Raw genomic sequence first — 16,633 nt, 5'->3', positions numbered from 1 at the left:
CTACCAATCAATACACTGTTACACAGTGCTCTTTCCCTTTTTTTTAACAGCATCATGTTCTGGAACTTTTCCCAGGCTAATTATGTGTGCACGCAATGATCAGAATGTCTAAAGAAAAAAAGGAAAGAGTTGATGTAAGAGAGTGATTGATCCATTTGTTAATCAGAAGAACATTGTAACTTTATACTATCCTCTAAAAATTCTTTTGTAATTACAGTACTTATATGGATAAAAGTTTTTGAGAAGAGAAAATAAAAAGGAAAATGGAGGAAGACAGAGTGGAAAGATGAGAGGAGATAGTATAGCTACTATTGGAAAAAGTGAGAATAAAAGATAAGAAATAATACATTTTAAACAACAGATAGAAATACAGTCGAACTTGGTTATAACGAGCATGGAAATAATGAGATTATGGCTGTGACGAGCAAAAAGCGTAAATTATTTTAATCTACACATATTCCCATATATTTGCTCACTGTTATAACGAGCTTACTACATGGATATACTGAACAAATTTTGGCAACTATGCAAACATTCTTAATTGCTCTGGTAGTCGAAAAAAAGCAATTCTTGGAATAGATGAAAATGAAAAGGACAACTTAGCTTTATAACTACCTGCATCGGATTAGTGGTCGGTTTATGACCTTGTCCTTCCGGGGATGTGGGCTATACAATAGTGCATTGGCGTTCCACTTGTTGCATTACAATATTTACAGATTGCTTGTATTCAGTGAACCATAAATTTATTTTGGGACTTCTAAGATTTTTGGAAATGGGACTTCTAAGAACTTTGTATGCATTTCAGGACTTATAAGAGTGTTATATTCATTTTGGGACTTCTAAGAATGTTGTATGCATTTTGGAACTTCTAAGAACCTAGTATGCATTTCGGGCTTCTAAAAAATTTGTATGAATCCTTTATCATTTTAAAGTAAAATTGGTTAGAAATGAACCCTTCCTTTAGAAACATGCCTACTAACAAAAGAAAGTGTCTCTTGATTTGTGAAAAAGTCGAAATTATTCATGAGTTAGAACATGGTCCAACAAAAACTACTAAGAAATTAAAAATACATTTGTTGGAAGATGAAAGCACTAAATTCCTGTATGAAAGTCGATTGAAAGATAAACTCAAATCAGATGAAAGTGATAATGTTGAGGAAATCTAGTCAAACATGAAAAAATCAATTCTGGGAGCTGCTGAAGAAAGTCTTGGATATAAACCTATAAAAAATAAAAACTGGCTAAGAACTTGGAATGAAGAATTGAACAAACAATCAATGAGAAAAAAAAGACCTATAAACTGTTCCTACAAACTAAAGACCTACATCTACACATAAAATATAAAAAGCTTAGTGCAGAAGTTAGAAAACTAACCAGAAGAATCCGACGAGATGACTGGGATAAATTTGTTAAATCTTTAGAACGTGATATCATGGGCCCACAGAGAAGAGGTTTTAAAATTTTTAAGAAATTACAACTAGACACAAATGATCAAATAAAAACCAACTCCATCTCCCAAGCAGAATAGAAGCAACACTATTCCAAACTATGGTATAACCCAGGCACTAGGGAATTGGAAGATGAATCTGTAGTAACCAAAGATGAAGAAAATATAACAATGGAAGAACTAGAGTTAATATTACAAAAATCAAAAAACCGAAAAAGCCCAGGCATAGACAATTTGAATGTAGAACTATTTAAATACGGGGGCACCTTACTAAAAAACACATTACTAAAATTATTTAACATCATATGGCATAAGCAACAGATACCCAAAGATTGAGAAACAGGAAGAATAATCAATTTACACAAAAAAGGCTCCAGAAATAACCCTAACAACTACAGAGGGATAACACTGCTGTCAACTGCTGCAAAGCTATACTCTAATATACTAAAGAATAAACTTAATAAATACAATGAACAATTCTTAGAAGAAGAACAATGTGGGTTCAGAAAAGGGAGGAGCATAATAGATGCCATTTTCTCACTACAACAAATTTTGGAGAAAAGAAGAGAATTCAATCTACCAACATTTCTGCTGTTTATTGATTATGAAAAAGCATATGACAATGTAAACCGGGAAAACCTTTGGCAGATTCTACGTGAAGAAAATATCCCAACCCAACTCCGGAAAGCGATCCAAAGCCTATATAAAAACTCAAAAGTCTGTATAAAATATTCTAATGGCCAACTATCAGACCCAATTAGTACCAATAAAGGAGTCAAACAAGGATGTGGACTATCACCAAATTTATTTAATATCTACATCAATAAAATTCTTAAAGAATGGAAACAAACAATTAACAATGGAATACAGTTGAACAACAGGAATAAAATCCAAACTATATTATATGCTGATGATCAAGTTATAATTGCAAAATCCAAAGATGAACTGCAGATAGCAGCAAATGAACTTAATAAAATAGGTAAAAAGTACGAGATAAAAATCCCCACCTCAAAAACAAAATCAATGGGATTATGTGGAAAAAACATACAAAGAGTCAAAATTGTTATTGATGATAAAATAATAGAACAAATATCTGACTTCACCTATTTGGGAAATTTAATATAAAATGAAGGGAAAGATATCCACACTAAACTACAAAAATATAATAAAATGAAAGGAATGATTAAACGCCACTTTAGAAAACAAATGACAACTGAAACAAAATTACGACTGCACAACATCACTTCAACACCAGCCCCCTTCTACAGCTGTGAGACTTGGGTCATAAATAAGAAAGATGCACACAAACTAGAAGCAGCACAAATGAGATTTTTAAGACCATTATTAGGCTTTACAAGACTAGACTACCAAAGAAATTTAGATATCCGCAAGAAATTAAAAGTAGATAACATAGTAAATGGCTTAAAATGGCATCAGAAAAAATGGATCAGCCATATAGAAAGAATGAACCCAGACCGGATCCCAAAATTAACCTTTAATTACAAACCTACAGGCAAGAGAGATGTTGACCAAGACAACGATGGTGAGATCAAGACCATCTCCAAGAGCTACAATGGAACAGGTCTTAAAAAACCTAAGCCAGACCAAGTTCATGATGATGATGATGAACGTGGTGCAAAAAATGTTGAAGTGCATGAAAGGTTTTCTTTGTTTTCTTCAAGTGTTTCAGCATTGTGAAAGAATAAAGATGTTTACATTTTGGCACTGGAAAAGAATAACCAAAAAAAAAAAAAAAATTAGAAAGTGCAAGGTTAGTAACATTGATGAAGCATTGCTTCACTGGTTCACCACACAAAGAAGTACTTGATTTTCAATAGACGGTCCGATCTTGAAGGCTCAAGCGGAAAAATTTTGCTAAACAATTTGGATGCAACGATTCTGTGTGTAACAACAGTTGCCTGGATTGATTTAAAAACTGACAAAACATCGTTTATGCAAAAATTAGTGGAGAATTTCGATCTGCAGATCCACAAATGACAAATGAATGGATTGACTGTGGTTGGGTAGAAATCAAGAAAGATTTCAATGATGAAGCCATCTACGGCGCCTCCGTAGCCAGGTGGGAAGGAGCAGCAGTGCGTAGCACACGCTTCTTGATTAGACCGGGGTTCGAGCCCGTCACCACCAAATACGGAAGATGCGGAAAGGTCAGGGAATGACCACCACATATCCCGGAGCAATATGGCCTTAGTTGCTAATGTTCCTAAAAACCAAATAACAAACAAACAAGCCATCTACAACACCAACAAAACAGGATTTTTTTATAATTTTATACCTGACAATACATTTAAATTCAAAGGGGGAAAATGTGTTGGTGGAAAAAAATCAAAGACTCGCTTGATGGTGCTCGTGTGCGCAAATATGACAGGAACTGATTTAAAAAAAAAAAAAACTCTTTGTTATCGGAAAATCATTAAAACCTCGGTGTTTCAAAAACTTAAAAGGAAACTTCCTGTGGATTACACTGCAAACAAAAAAGCTTGGATGACTTCGGATATTTTTCAGCAATATGTAAATGATTGGAATAAAGAGCTATTCAAAAAGAAGAAAAATATTTTATTGTTAGTTGATAACTGTCCTGCACATCCCCAGATTCAAAATTTGTCCAACATTAAGCTAGTGTTTCTGCCTCCCAATGCGACATCAATTTTACAACCAATGGACAAAGATGTAAACAAGAGTTTGAAAGGATTTTAATTAAAGCTTTCTAGTTCTACATCTGATCAGTCAAAGAGAACAGAAACTTACTGAGTCTATCAATATTGAATGCTATAAATTTATTGAATGATGCATGGAACAACGTTACTTCGACAACCATATTGAATTGCTTCAAGAAATCAAAATTAAATTCAAATGAAATTTCAATCATAGATGAAGATGATGGAAACAAAGAAAACAACTTACCATTATCCGAATGGTTCATAACAACATTGTAGGTTTTAATACAGATGGCATTGATGAATTTGTACGAGTCGATGACAACTTATTAACTAGTGGTCTTCCTACAGAGAGTGACATTGTAGCTGCTGTGCTCAACAAAAATGATAATGCCAATGGTAAAGACAATGATTGTGATGATGATATGATGGTAATTGAAGGTGAGTCAAAATTAGTGCTGACAATCTCACAAGCTCAAGGTGCAATGGACACATTAATCAATTTTTTTGAAGGAACCGAGGCAAGTTAATGAGACTTTTAATGCATTAAGTGTTTTAAAGGGAAACTTAAGAAATATCAAAGTGAAATCTTTAAAACATTCATCAATTTAAAGATTCATAAAGAAAGACTAATTGAAATTATGTTTTTTATTAAAGTGTATTGTAGTTTATACAAGCATATTAATACAAATAATATGTAGATATATACATATGTTATTTTTTTATCTCTAATATTTCTTTTGTTTTTTTGAATCTTATCTTTTTATCAAGTTATTGAGAATTTAAAAAAATAGGAGGTAGATTTAACTCATCACTCATATAAATTGTTCATTGTTTCATGGCCCCAGGGGTTTCCCCATCCCCGCCATCACTGATATAGCGAGTAATTTTGTTGAATAACAAGGAAATTTTGTTGGTCCCTTGATGCTCGTTATAACCAAGCTCAACTGTACATACATATATATAAGTATATTGTCGCATGGCGCCTCCGTAGCCAGGTGGGCAGGAGTGGCAGTGCGTAGCACACGCTTCTTGATTAGACCGGGGTTCGAGCCTGTGACCACCAAATACGGAGGATGCGGAAAGGTCAGGGAATGACCACCGCATATCCTTGGAGCAATATGGCCTTAGTTGCTAATGCTCCTAAAAACCAAATAACAACAACATATTGTCGCATGTCCACAATCCCGGTGTCTCTTCACGTGGCAACCACCAGAATTGCACAAAAAAACGACACTATAGTGTCCTCCATTTCTGACATAAAGTACTTACCATGGCAAATTAAAATTAATAAGAAGAATTAAGGGAAAAGGGAGGGAATAAATTTAGAGTTGTCCAAAGTAAAAAATATATATATAATACTGGATATAAGGGAGGATATATTAAAAGCTGGCATGTAATTTATGGTTGACACAACAGAGAAACAAGAGAAAATATATCAAAATAAAATGTACATACAGCTAAAAAAGTAAATTAAAACAAAAGGACTATTAATATAGAAACAAGCCGCACATGGTGGGAATAGTCATAAGAAGTATGTGGTAGAAATAGTCATATCTACCAAGTAGCACATGGTAGACGTATGCAATACTAAGACAAAGACTAATAAAAACTAAAGAAAAATTGTGTAGAATGCAGCAGATAAAATGTATAATGACAGTGAAATGGATAATGAAAACTAAAGAGAATATGGATGGAACAGTTACCGAAGCAAACTTACCTAGTATGATAGAGACTAATAGGATGGGAACAGGAACCAAAAGAACCACGTGGGTGAAAGCATGCTATTTAAGGACGTTGACAGCAGTGGCCTCAAGCCAGTAGCATAGCTACCCTTTTTCGGACCTGGAGGCAAAGAACATGTTTGGGCCCTACTTAATTAATGAAAATTGCAAAAAGAGGAGTCAGCCAAAGACGCCGTGCCCCTAAAGGGCCCGGGCGCGGAGGCAATTGCCTTGCCTGCCTACATGGTAGCTATGCCACTGCCTCAAGCGATCAAAAATGTGTGGAGGAGGAAAACATATCTAAATAAAATTTTGAATAAACTAAAAGTTTCAGATTTAAAAAAAAATTTTTTTTGAAAATTTATTTTATTTATTTATTTTTTCTAAATTTATTTTTATTTTATCTTTTATTTTTATTTTATATTTTAGTTTTTATTTTTATTTTATCTTTTATTTTTTATTTTTATTTTATCTTATCTTATATTTATTTTATCTTATCCTTATTTTATCTTATCCTTATTTTTCTTATCTTTATTTTGTCTTGTCTTTATTTTTCTTATCTTTATTTTATCTTTATTTTTATTTTTTATATTTTATTTTTTAAAATTTTATTCAAAATTTATTTTCTTTTGAATAAAATAAAAGTTTCAAAATTTTATTTAGATATGTTTTCCTCCCACTTACATTTTTGGCCTCTTGAGGTCACTACTGTCAACATCCTTAAATAGTATGCTTTTTTCATCTGCGTGGTTCTTTTGTCTCCTGTTCCGTCCGGTTGTTAGTCGTTATCATATTAGGTAAGTTCTCTTCTGTAATTGTTCCATCCATATTCTCTTTTAGTTTTCATTATCCATTTCACTGTCCTTATTATACATTCTCTCTACCATGTTGTACATAATTTTTCTTCAGTTTTTGTTAGTCCTTGTATTAGCATTGAATACATCTACCACATGCTACTTATGACTGTTCCTACCATGTGCTACTTACAGCTATTCTCACTATGTGCTACTTGCAACTCCAGGCTCATATAATTGTGTTCCTCTGTCATGTCAACTAAATTACATGCCTGCTTTTTATATATCCTCCTTTATTCCCATCTTTTTACATATATTTTTACTTTGGACTACTCTAACTTTATTCCCTCCCTTTTCTCTTAATTCTCTTTATTAATTTTAATTTGCTGTGGCACGTACTTTATGTTAGAAACAGAGGACGCTATACTGTCATTTTTTTTTTTTGGGCAAATCTGGTGGTTGACACTTGAAGTGACATCAGGATTGTGTGATATGCTACAGTATATTTATATATACACTTGGTTGAACTTGGTTATAAATAAGCATCATGGGACCAACAAAAGCTCCTCGTTGTAACCATTACTCACTATATCAGTGATGAGTTAAATCTACCTCCTATTTTTTTTAATTCCCAATAACTTGGTAAAAAGATAGATTCAAAAAACAAAAGAAATATTAGAGAGAAAAAAATAATATTAGTATATACCTACATATTATTTGTATTTATATGCTTGTATAAACTACAATACAATTAATATTAAAAACAATTTATTTGTCTGTAATTTTAAAACCGTACACTTAATACTAAACACAATTTATTTCTCAGTAATTAAAAACAATACTAATTAATAATAAACATGATTTCAATTAGTCTTTTTTACGAATCTTAAAATTTATGTTTGGTTTAAAGAGTTCAGTTTGATATTTCTCAAATTTCCCCTTGAAACACTCGAGTTAAAAGTCTCATTATTTGTCTCAGTTCCTTCAAAAAAATTCACTAATGTGTCCATTGCACCTTGAGGTTGGGAGATTGTCAGCACTGATTTTGATTCACTTTCCCTTGTCATCATGTCATCATCACAATCATCGTCTTTATCTAGTTTAGCTTGTTGAACCCAGCATCTACAATGTCAATCTCTATAGGAAGACCACTTGTTAACAAGTTGTCATCGCTTCATACAAATTCATCAATGTTATCTGTATTAAAACCTACAACGTGTTACATAGCAACCATTCAGATAATGGTAAGTTGTTTTCTTTGTTTCCATCATCTTCATCTATGATTGAAATTTCATTTGAATTTAATTTTGATTTCTTGAAGCAATTCAATATGGTTGTTGAAGTAACATTGTTCCACGCATCAATAAATAAATTTATAGTATCCAATATCAATATAGACTCGTTAATTTTCTGTTCTCTTTGACTGATTAGATGTAGAACTATAAATCTTTTATAAAATCCTTTCAAACTCTTGATTACACCCATGTCCATTGGTTGTAAAATTGATGTTCTCATTAGGGGGCAGCACACTAGTTTAATGTTGGACAAATTTTGAATCTGGGAATGTGCAGGATAGTTATCAATTAACAATAAAATATCTTTCTTCTTTTTGAATAGCTCCTTATTCCAATCATTTACGTATTGCCAAAAAATATCCAAAGTCATCTAAGCTTTCTATTTCGCAATGTAATCCACGGGAAGTTTTCTTACATTTTTGAAACACCGAGATTTTAACGATTTTCCAATAACAAAAATTTTTTTTATAGGTTCCTGTCATGTTTGCACATATGAGCACTGTCAAGCGAGTCTTTGATTTTTTTCCACCAACACATTTTTCCTCTTTGAATTTAAATGTGTTGTCAGGTGTCAAATTATAAAGTCCTGTTTTGTCGGTATTGTAGATGTCTTCATCATTGATATCTTTCCTGATTTCTGCCCAACCACCACCAATCCATTCATTTGCCATTACTGGATCTGCATATCGAGATTCTCCACTGATTTTTGCATAAATGATGTTTTGTCAGTTTTTAAATCAATCCAGGCAACTGTTGTTATACACAAAATTGTCGCGTCCAAATTGTTTAGCAAATTTTTCCACTTGAGCCTTCAAGATTGGACCATCTATTGAAAATCCAGCACTTCTTTGTGTGGTGAACCATTGAAGCAATGCTTCATCGACATTTGTAATCTCGCACTTTCTAAATTTTTTTTTTTTTTGGTTATGTTCTTTTCTAGTGCTGATGTTTAAACATATTTATTCTTCTGCAATGTCGATGCCGTTGAAGAGAACAAAGAAAACTCTTTACACACTTTAACATTTTTTGTACCTCATTCTAACTCACAAATAATTTAAACTTTTTTACGAATTGAGAGACACTTTCTTTTGTTAGTAGAAATGTTTCCTAAGGAAGGATTTGTTTCTAATTTATTTTTCTTTAAAATGACAGTAAAGTGATCTGCGTACAAAGTTCTTAGAAGTCCCTCTCCAAAATTTTTAGAAGTACTGAAATACTGTAAATTTATGGTTCAGTGAATACAAGACAATCTGTAATTAGGGTATTCCGATAAGTGGAACACCAATGCACTATTGTTTAGCCCCCATCCCCCAAAGGCAAATCGACCTCTAATGCGATGCAGGTGGTCATAAAACCTAAGTCACCCTTTTCATTTTTGTTTATTCCAAGAATTGGATTTTTGGACTACCCAAGCAATTAAGAATGTCTGCATAGTTACCAAAATTTGTGCGGTATATCCGTGTAGAACTCTCTTTATAACAGTGAGCGATTGTATGAGATTATGCATAAATTAAAATCATTATGGCTTTTTGATCATTACAGAAGTGATCTCATTATTTCCATGCTTGTTAAAACCAAATAACCAAATATATATATATATATATTTCTATCTGGTGTTTAAAATGTATTATTTCTTATCTTTATTATTATGCTTTTCACTTTTACAATTAGTAACTATGTTACCTCCTCTCATCCTTTCCATTTTGTCTTCTTCCATTTTCCTTTTTCTTTTCTTTTCACTTCTCAACAACTTTTATCTATACATAATACAATTATGGTCATTGAGTGCTTTCTATCCATCAGTGGCCCTTATCCATAAGTTTCTCCTCTTTCTTCCTTTTCAAAGAATTTTTATAGTTAGATAGTAATCCCTTAGTAAAAAAAAAAAATATATATATATATATTTTTTCATAAATTTATATTATGTTGTTGAATCGATGCATACCTAATGCATTTATATCCTTTCCCAAATATCTATTTATTTTCCTATTTTTAAATTTTCTTCTATATATAGCTTCTTTAACTTTCCTTTTGAAAACACCTTCCCAAATTATTTTCAAATTTTTTACTTTAAAAGCATGGGAGCATTTTTAAGCATGTTCAGCTACCTCCAATTTCCTAGTATTTCCCTATTTTACATGTTTACTGTGTTTGTCAATTCTAGTGCAGATAACTTCCCATCACTCCTACATGTTTTTGTATATAATGGCCTTCTTCTAGTTGAGGGAAACACGTCACTTAAAATATTGCCCATTTTGTATATTAGTTTAAATTCTACATTGAGCCTGTTACTTTATTCCCCTATTATGATATCTGTTATTTTAAGTGGGGGACAACTAGGAAACAAATTACAGAAGATGCATACATATTAATCTTAAGGGTGATCGATGATAGAGCTCATAATTTTGCCTATAGAATGCAGCAGAATCATATTGAAAAATTAAATAACTTGTTAGCAGAACAGTATCTTTGTGCTGTTTCACACACTAGTTTTATGCATAATATGAGTATTAAAATGATATGAACAAAAGAGGCATTATCATTGGGACTAAAGTTTGCTTTATTTTTCATAAAATTCCCTATCACAGAGGTCGCAGTGGGCGTGGATAGAGTCCTTGATCAGCTGCTCAGTGATTATTACAATATCCCATTGTCCTTGGGAGTCCTTGGGCAGCTCCTCAGTGATCATTACAATATCCCATTGTAATGATCACTGAGGAGCTGCCCAAGGACTCTATCCATACCCATGCCCACTGCTACCTCTGTGATGAGGAATTTGGTGGTGGTGGGGAGGATGAAATAATGGCCATACACTTAGTTGTCAACAAAAACAAATATTACAAGTACGATATTTACTGCTCACTTGTCACTTCCACATAGTAATTAACTGTTTATGACCAAAGTATTTCAAAGCATGTTGAATTTTTGCTTGAATGAAAATAAATATATATGAAAATTATATAAATTACTTACATTGTCACCTGCTGTGCTAATCATTTGTTACTCTCAAAGGTCGTATTCATGCTTCAAAATACAATAAATGTCCTAATTTCTTTTATAATATCCTAATGTCTGAAAATTGCATTAATATATTAGTTATAATATTCACATTGTATGTTCAGTTGCAATATGAAAATTCACTTACATAGGTTTATAACCAGTCATCATCCATCTAATGTAGTATTACTGGGTGGATGTGAGAAGTTAGTTATGTTATCACCATTATGATTTTTTTTTTAACTCATTGAGGAAGGAGAAGGGAATGTCTCAGAAATGTGTGGCACATTTAATTTCTTTAGGAACAGGTGATTTTAATAACTATATTCATATCACTATTAACTTTAAGCAATCCAAGCACTCTTATTCTTTCTAAATTGATTCTGGTGACTGACTCCATGCCCAGTCACTCTAATATAATGATGAAGTTTTGTGCTATAAAGAACAATCTATGCAAAAATTTATAAATTTAAGCAGTCACATGGTGTGTGGCTTGTGCAGGAAAGTGATATAAAGTTGTGTAACTAAACTATTGAACAAATCAGTTTACTGGCAATGAAGAATGAAATAAAATAAAATATTTATGAAAATTATATTATTTTCATAATATTCTTATAGTACTTATCACAGACTTCCAGAGATGTATGAGTGTTGGTCCACATTTAGCAGGTGCTGCAGCAGAGAGGGTGGCTGAACTTGTTCAAAGACTAGTGTCTTTCAAGCATTTAATGAATGATAAATTAGCATTTAGCATTAACATTAACATTAGCATTAGTAGAGGCATTTGATGCAAGAAAGCAAGCTAATGCAGCATCAGCCAAAAAAAAAAAAAAAAAAAAACCCACTTCCACTTCACCCCTCTGTTCGTTCAAAATACCTGTCCAGCTGAGCCTTAAACTTATTTAGGCTATCAACCTCCACTACAAGGGATGGAAGTCTGTTCCACCAACCAACCACCCGCTGGCTAAAGGCAAATTTCCGCACGTCTATCCTACATCTGTCTTTCCTCAATTTGAATTTATGCCCTCTCAGGTGATTGTTCTGAGCTAGAGGAAGAATCCCATCAGCATTGAGCATGCTCAAACCATTCAAGGCTTTATACACCTCTATCAGATCACCTCGCTGGTGCCTAGTCTCCAGACACTGTAATTTGCAAAACTTAAGTCTTTCTTCGTAAGAGCACCCCTTTGTTCCATTCACTAATCTTGTTGCCCTTCTCTGTACTCGTTCCAGCAGCTCTACATCCTTCTTGAAATGAGGCCTCCAGACCTGTATACAGTACTCTAGGTGTGGCCTGACCATTGCCTTATACAAGGGAATAATCACCTCCTTATCCCTGCTGGAAAAATTCCTGTATATCATTGACAATACTCCATGAGCTACTCTTGCAGCCCGTCTGCACTGCTCAGAGAACTTCATATCTGCCTGCACAACCACCCCCAAGTCCCTTTCATTCTCTACCACTGTCAGTGTAGTACCACAGAGTTGATACGTTGCTCTGGGGTTGCTGTTTCCCATGTGTAGTACTTTACATTTGTCAATGTTAAACTTCATTTGCCACCTCTCAGCCCATCTGCTCAATCTTTCCAGATCCTGTTGCAGCAGCATAGTGTCAGTAGTGTCCTTGACAACCCTGCCAACCTTTGTATCGTCTGCAAACTTGGACATTAAGCTTGATATACCATCATCAATATCATTTATAAATAAAGAAAACAATAATGGACCCAACACTGAGCCCTGAGGGACTCCACTAATAACATTAGTCCACGATGAGCAGTGTCCATTGATTACCACTCTCTGTCTTCTCCCCCTCAACCACCCCTTTATCCATAGCAGCAATTTGCCTCCAATGTCACACTGCTCCAATTTGTGTAGCAGTCTTCCATGTGCAACAGTATCAAAAGCCTTTCTAAGATCCAAGTATATAATATCAAAGCTATTCCCTGCATCCAGTTCTTTTGTGACTGCATCATAGTATCCAATCAAATTGGTCAGGCAAGACTTCCCCTTAACAAAACCATGCTGTGTCCGAGCTATAACTGAAGTCTTGTCTAAATGATCCTGCAGTGCTTCTTTAACCAGTGCCTCCATTAATTTTCCTGGAACAGAAGTTAAGCTCACAGGTCAAATTATCTAGAAACATTTGTGAACAGTTGCAGCTGTGGCTGCAAATGTAAGGTGACAGAACAATGTGTTCATTGTCTGGAGCAGATTGTCAAATTTAATTATCACCAAACATTGTAACCATTATTATAATGTTTATAATACATAAACATCATAAGGCTTAGTCCCTGAAATATGTGACTAACTTTACAATGAATATGCTATGTGAGTGAGGGAACCTTAAGAAACCACTGATCCTGGACACAAATATTGGGGATCACATCAATTCGTTGTATGACAGTTCAGTGCACGACAAATCACTGTGTGCAGTAATTTGGTGCATGACAGTTTTGTGTATTCAACAATTTGATGCATGACAGTTCAGTGTAGGAGACAATTCGGTGAATGACATTTCACTGTATGTGAAAATTTGGTGAAAGACAACTGGTGGGTACAACAATTTGTTGAGTACAACAATTTGGTGACTTCTTTAGGAGAATTTGGTGTATAGCAGAGCTGGACAGAAAATGAAAACTTTTAATATGCCGAGCTGTAAATTGTGAATTTAGTCATCATGGTACCATTCTTGATATTTTACAGTTTTCATGGAACATACTATCTACGTTTGTTAATGCACATTCTCCTTTTTTTTAGGAGATCACATTAAAAAAGTTCCATGGACAGGTTAAAGATTGGGATACAAGAGAACTTGTTTTCACTCTACTTTTGCTTCTATAAGTTGTGAATTTTAGGAAATACACATGGGCTAGGGATTGTTCCAGAAGCCAAAAGTAGAGATTATTAATGGATGACTGACTGGGTAATGTGCATCATCTGATGTTTGATTTGCAACCTGTGCTATAGCTTTTACTGAAAGAAGTTTGTAGTAGGTTAGTACTATGGATGGGTTAAGGATAGGTGGTCAAGCCAAAAATCTTTCAAAGTGATAATCTCAATTTCTGTTCCTTTCACCTGGTTTCTGCGTCTGCAATTTTCTTCTAGTTTCACAATCCTCAACAAATTCATGCTCCTGGGAAAGCATAAGATTCAACTCAGTAGGGTAATATATTAAAAAAAATAATAATAAAAAATCTTATCTGGATTAAATGTGTTACAGTATGGATGAAATCATGCTGAAATAGACACACTCCCAGTTTCTAGTCTACCCATTAGAAGGATCGGTGTGAATCCTTTTATACAAAATAAATTTACAGTGAATAAGAGGAATTACCTTGATAATGGCTTGTTAGAGCCTTGCAGCTCTGACAACTATTAAATAAAAAATAAATGGATAAAAAATATATTATTTTTCCTTTTTCTAAATTTCTACATTCCTCCTTTCTAAGTTGCCAAAATTTCTCATTTCCTAAACCTTTTACTTCATTCATTTTGTTAATTTATGATTTCTGTGTGATAAACTGAATTGTTGTAGCCACCAGTTGTCTTTTACCAAATACAGCAAAATGTCATACAGTGAATTGATGTGTACCCAAAATATTGGTATTAGTAATACAAAGGATATATGCAGGAGAACTGGAGGCAAGTCATGTGATCCAATGAGTCCTAATTTATGACTGTTGGTGCCTATGGAAAAGTGCTCACATGGAGGGAACCACATGAGGCATTGGAACCATCCTGTAGTTACCGACAATACGGACTGCCGAAGAGGTGTAATGGTGTTCGGCCTGTATTCTTCTATTGACTGACTACCGTTGTACATTGTTTGGCCACTATAATAGAATGATGGAGTTTTGGTTTATAAGCAGCAATCATTTGGATTGGCAATGGTGGTCCAAACTGTTGTTAGCTTATGGTGCTGATAAAGTGGCCAGGCAATGTATGTGTATGGTACTTAGTATAATAAGTATATTTTTAGTACAGCATAGCTAGTACTTAGCTTTCTTTATTGACATACTGCTGCCAGTTAAACTTGAATTTATTCTTATAATTAAATTTAATTAAATCTAATAAAGAGCCTTAAATTAATTAAGATGAATTTATGATTTTATGTAGATAGTTCTTTTCATTTTTTACTATTCTGAAAACTGTGAAAAAAAAGAGTGAGTCTATGTGGTTCTCTCATATGAGAACTAAAATCATTTAACAAGTACTCTTTTGGTTAATATAGACTACAGTTAAGTTTTTTAAGGCTTTAAAATAATTCAGATTTTTTAAAATTTTTAGGCTGTTGTTGAGAAAATACCACATCATCTTTTACTCCAAGAATATAGGCTAGTAGAACAAGACTACTTGCATCAGTTGAAGGATATTGAACGAGAATTAGCTGTAGAACAGCAACGATTTGATAGAGGAGAGAAACCTGAAGAAATACTTCATTCTCACATGGTAATTTAATTATTTATTTTTTATCATATAATACTATTACATCGCATAATTTTAGATACTGTATTTCACAGATTTAATTGTGCATGTGTAATGGTCAGAATGGCAGAAATATTTTATTTTTGATTTTATTTAATTTTTTTCAGTATTATTTTTGGTCTATAAATAATATTTATAGAGCAGATATTGAAATAATATTTTTCTGACACTTGGTAATTAAATGACATATGATAATAAATAAACATTATACAGACAATACATTTTTCATATTTTTGATTTTCATTTAACATTATCAAATTTTAATTTTATCTATATACTGTAACTGCTGAAAAACAGAATTTTGATTTTTTTTTTTTAATTACAAGCAGTGGGATCTCTTAAATAAGAAATATAAGTTAAATTCATTTTAGCTCTGTATTTAATTTCTAATTTTTTTTGTATTTCTAATTTGTGTAGGTATGTGTGCATATTAAAAATTGTAGTGATTCTTTGTGCATGTTAAAAATTGTAGTGATTCTTTTTGCATGTTAAAAATTGTAGTGATTCTTTGTGTATTAGTCAGAAACTCAGGGACTTTTATACCTAAAAACTTCTCTGACTCGTGAAAAAGAAAACTTTATTTTTTTTGTTTTGCTGTTTGAATAAACCCCAAATCAGGATACCAGTTTTGTCAAGTGATTAGGTAATTTTAGGGTATTACAAGTTTTCTTGAAGTTTAGTTTAAATTAATGAACTTATTGATATTGTTGTTAGTAGTAGTAGTAGTAGTAGTTGCAAATGAAACAAAGAGGCAAGCTTATACAGAATCAGCAAAAAAAAAAAAAAAACCACTACCCACCCTGTCTATTCATTTTCTCTAGTATATCTAATGCTTCCTTAAATTTATTTGAACTACCCACTTCCACAACACCAGATGGTAGTTTGCTACAACAATCAGTTACTCTCTCTCTCTGGCTGTAAGAAAATTTGTGCACATTTATCTTGAAGCCATCCTTTTTCAATTTAAGTTTATGTCTTATGTGTGTTGTCCAAGAAAGAGTAAGAATAGCAGTATTCTTAGTGTAAGAATTTTTACACTAAGGGGATAGTGTGAAAGAAAATGTATATAAGCCCTATCACATTATCCAGAAATGATTTACACTAATGTAGACCTAGATTACACTTTACAAGCCCTACATGATCTCCTGACCTTGGACAATACCTTAGCCAGCAGTGTCTCCGTAGCCAGGTGGGAAGGAGCAGCAGTGCGTAG

The 16,633-nt window shown here is 33.2% G+C and overlaps 1 protein-coding gene across 1 annotated transcript in view; it reads left to right on the top strand.

Moving 5' to 3' along the window:
* Positions 1–16,633, top strand: part of LOC150084857 (muscle-specific protein 300 kDa-like) — a 437,962-nt gene that overhangs the window by 332,476 nt on the left and 88,853 nt on the right. The window contains exon 21 of the mRNA XM_090376370.1: positions 15,223–15,384. Coding sequence (XP_090232496.1) covers positions 15,223–15,384 — 162 coding nt within the window. The remainder of the gene's footprint in view (positions 1–15,222; positions 15,385–16,633) is intronic.

Source organism: Mastigoproctus giganteus, chromosome 6 (genome assembly GCF_048544385.1).
Source record: "Mastigoproctus giganteus isolate SK-2022 chromosome 6, ASM4854438v1, whole genome shotgun sequence".
NCBI classification, from domain to species: Eukaryota; Metazoa; Arthropoda; class Arachnida; order Uropygi; family Thelyphonidae; genus Mastigoproctus; species Mastigoproctus giganteus.
This window is presented reverse-complemented; position numbering and strand designations above follow the sequence as displayed.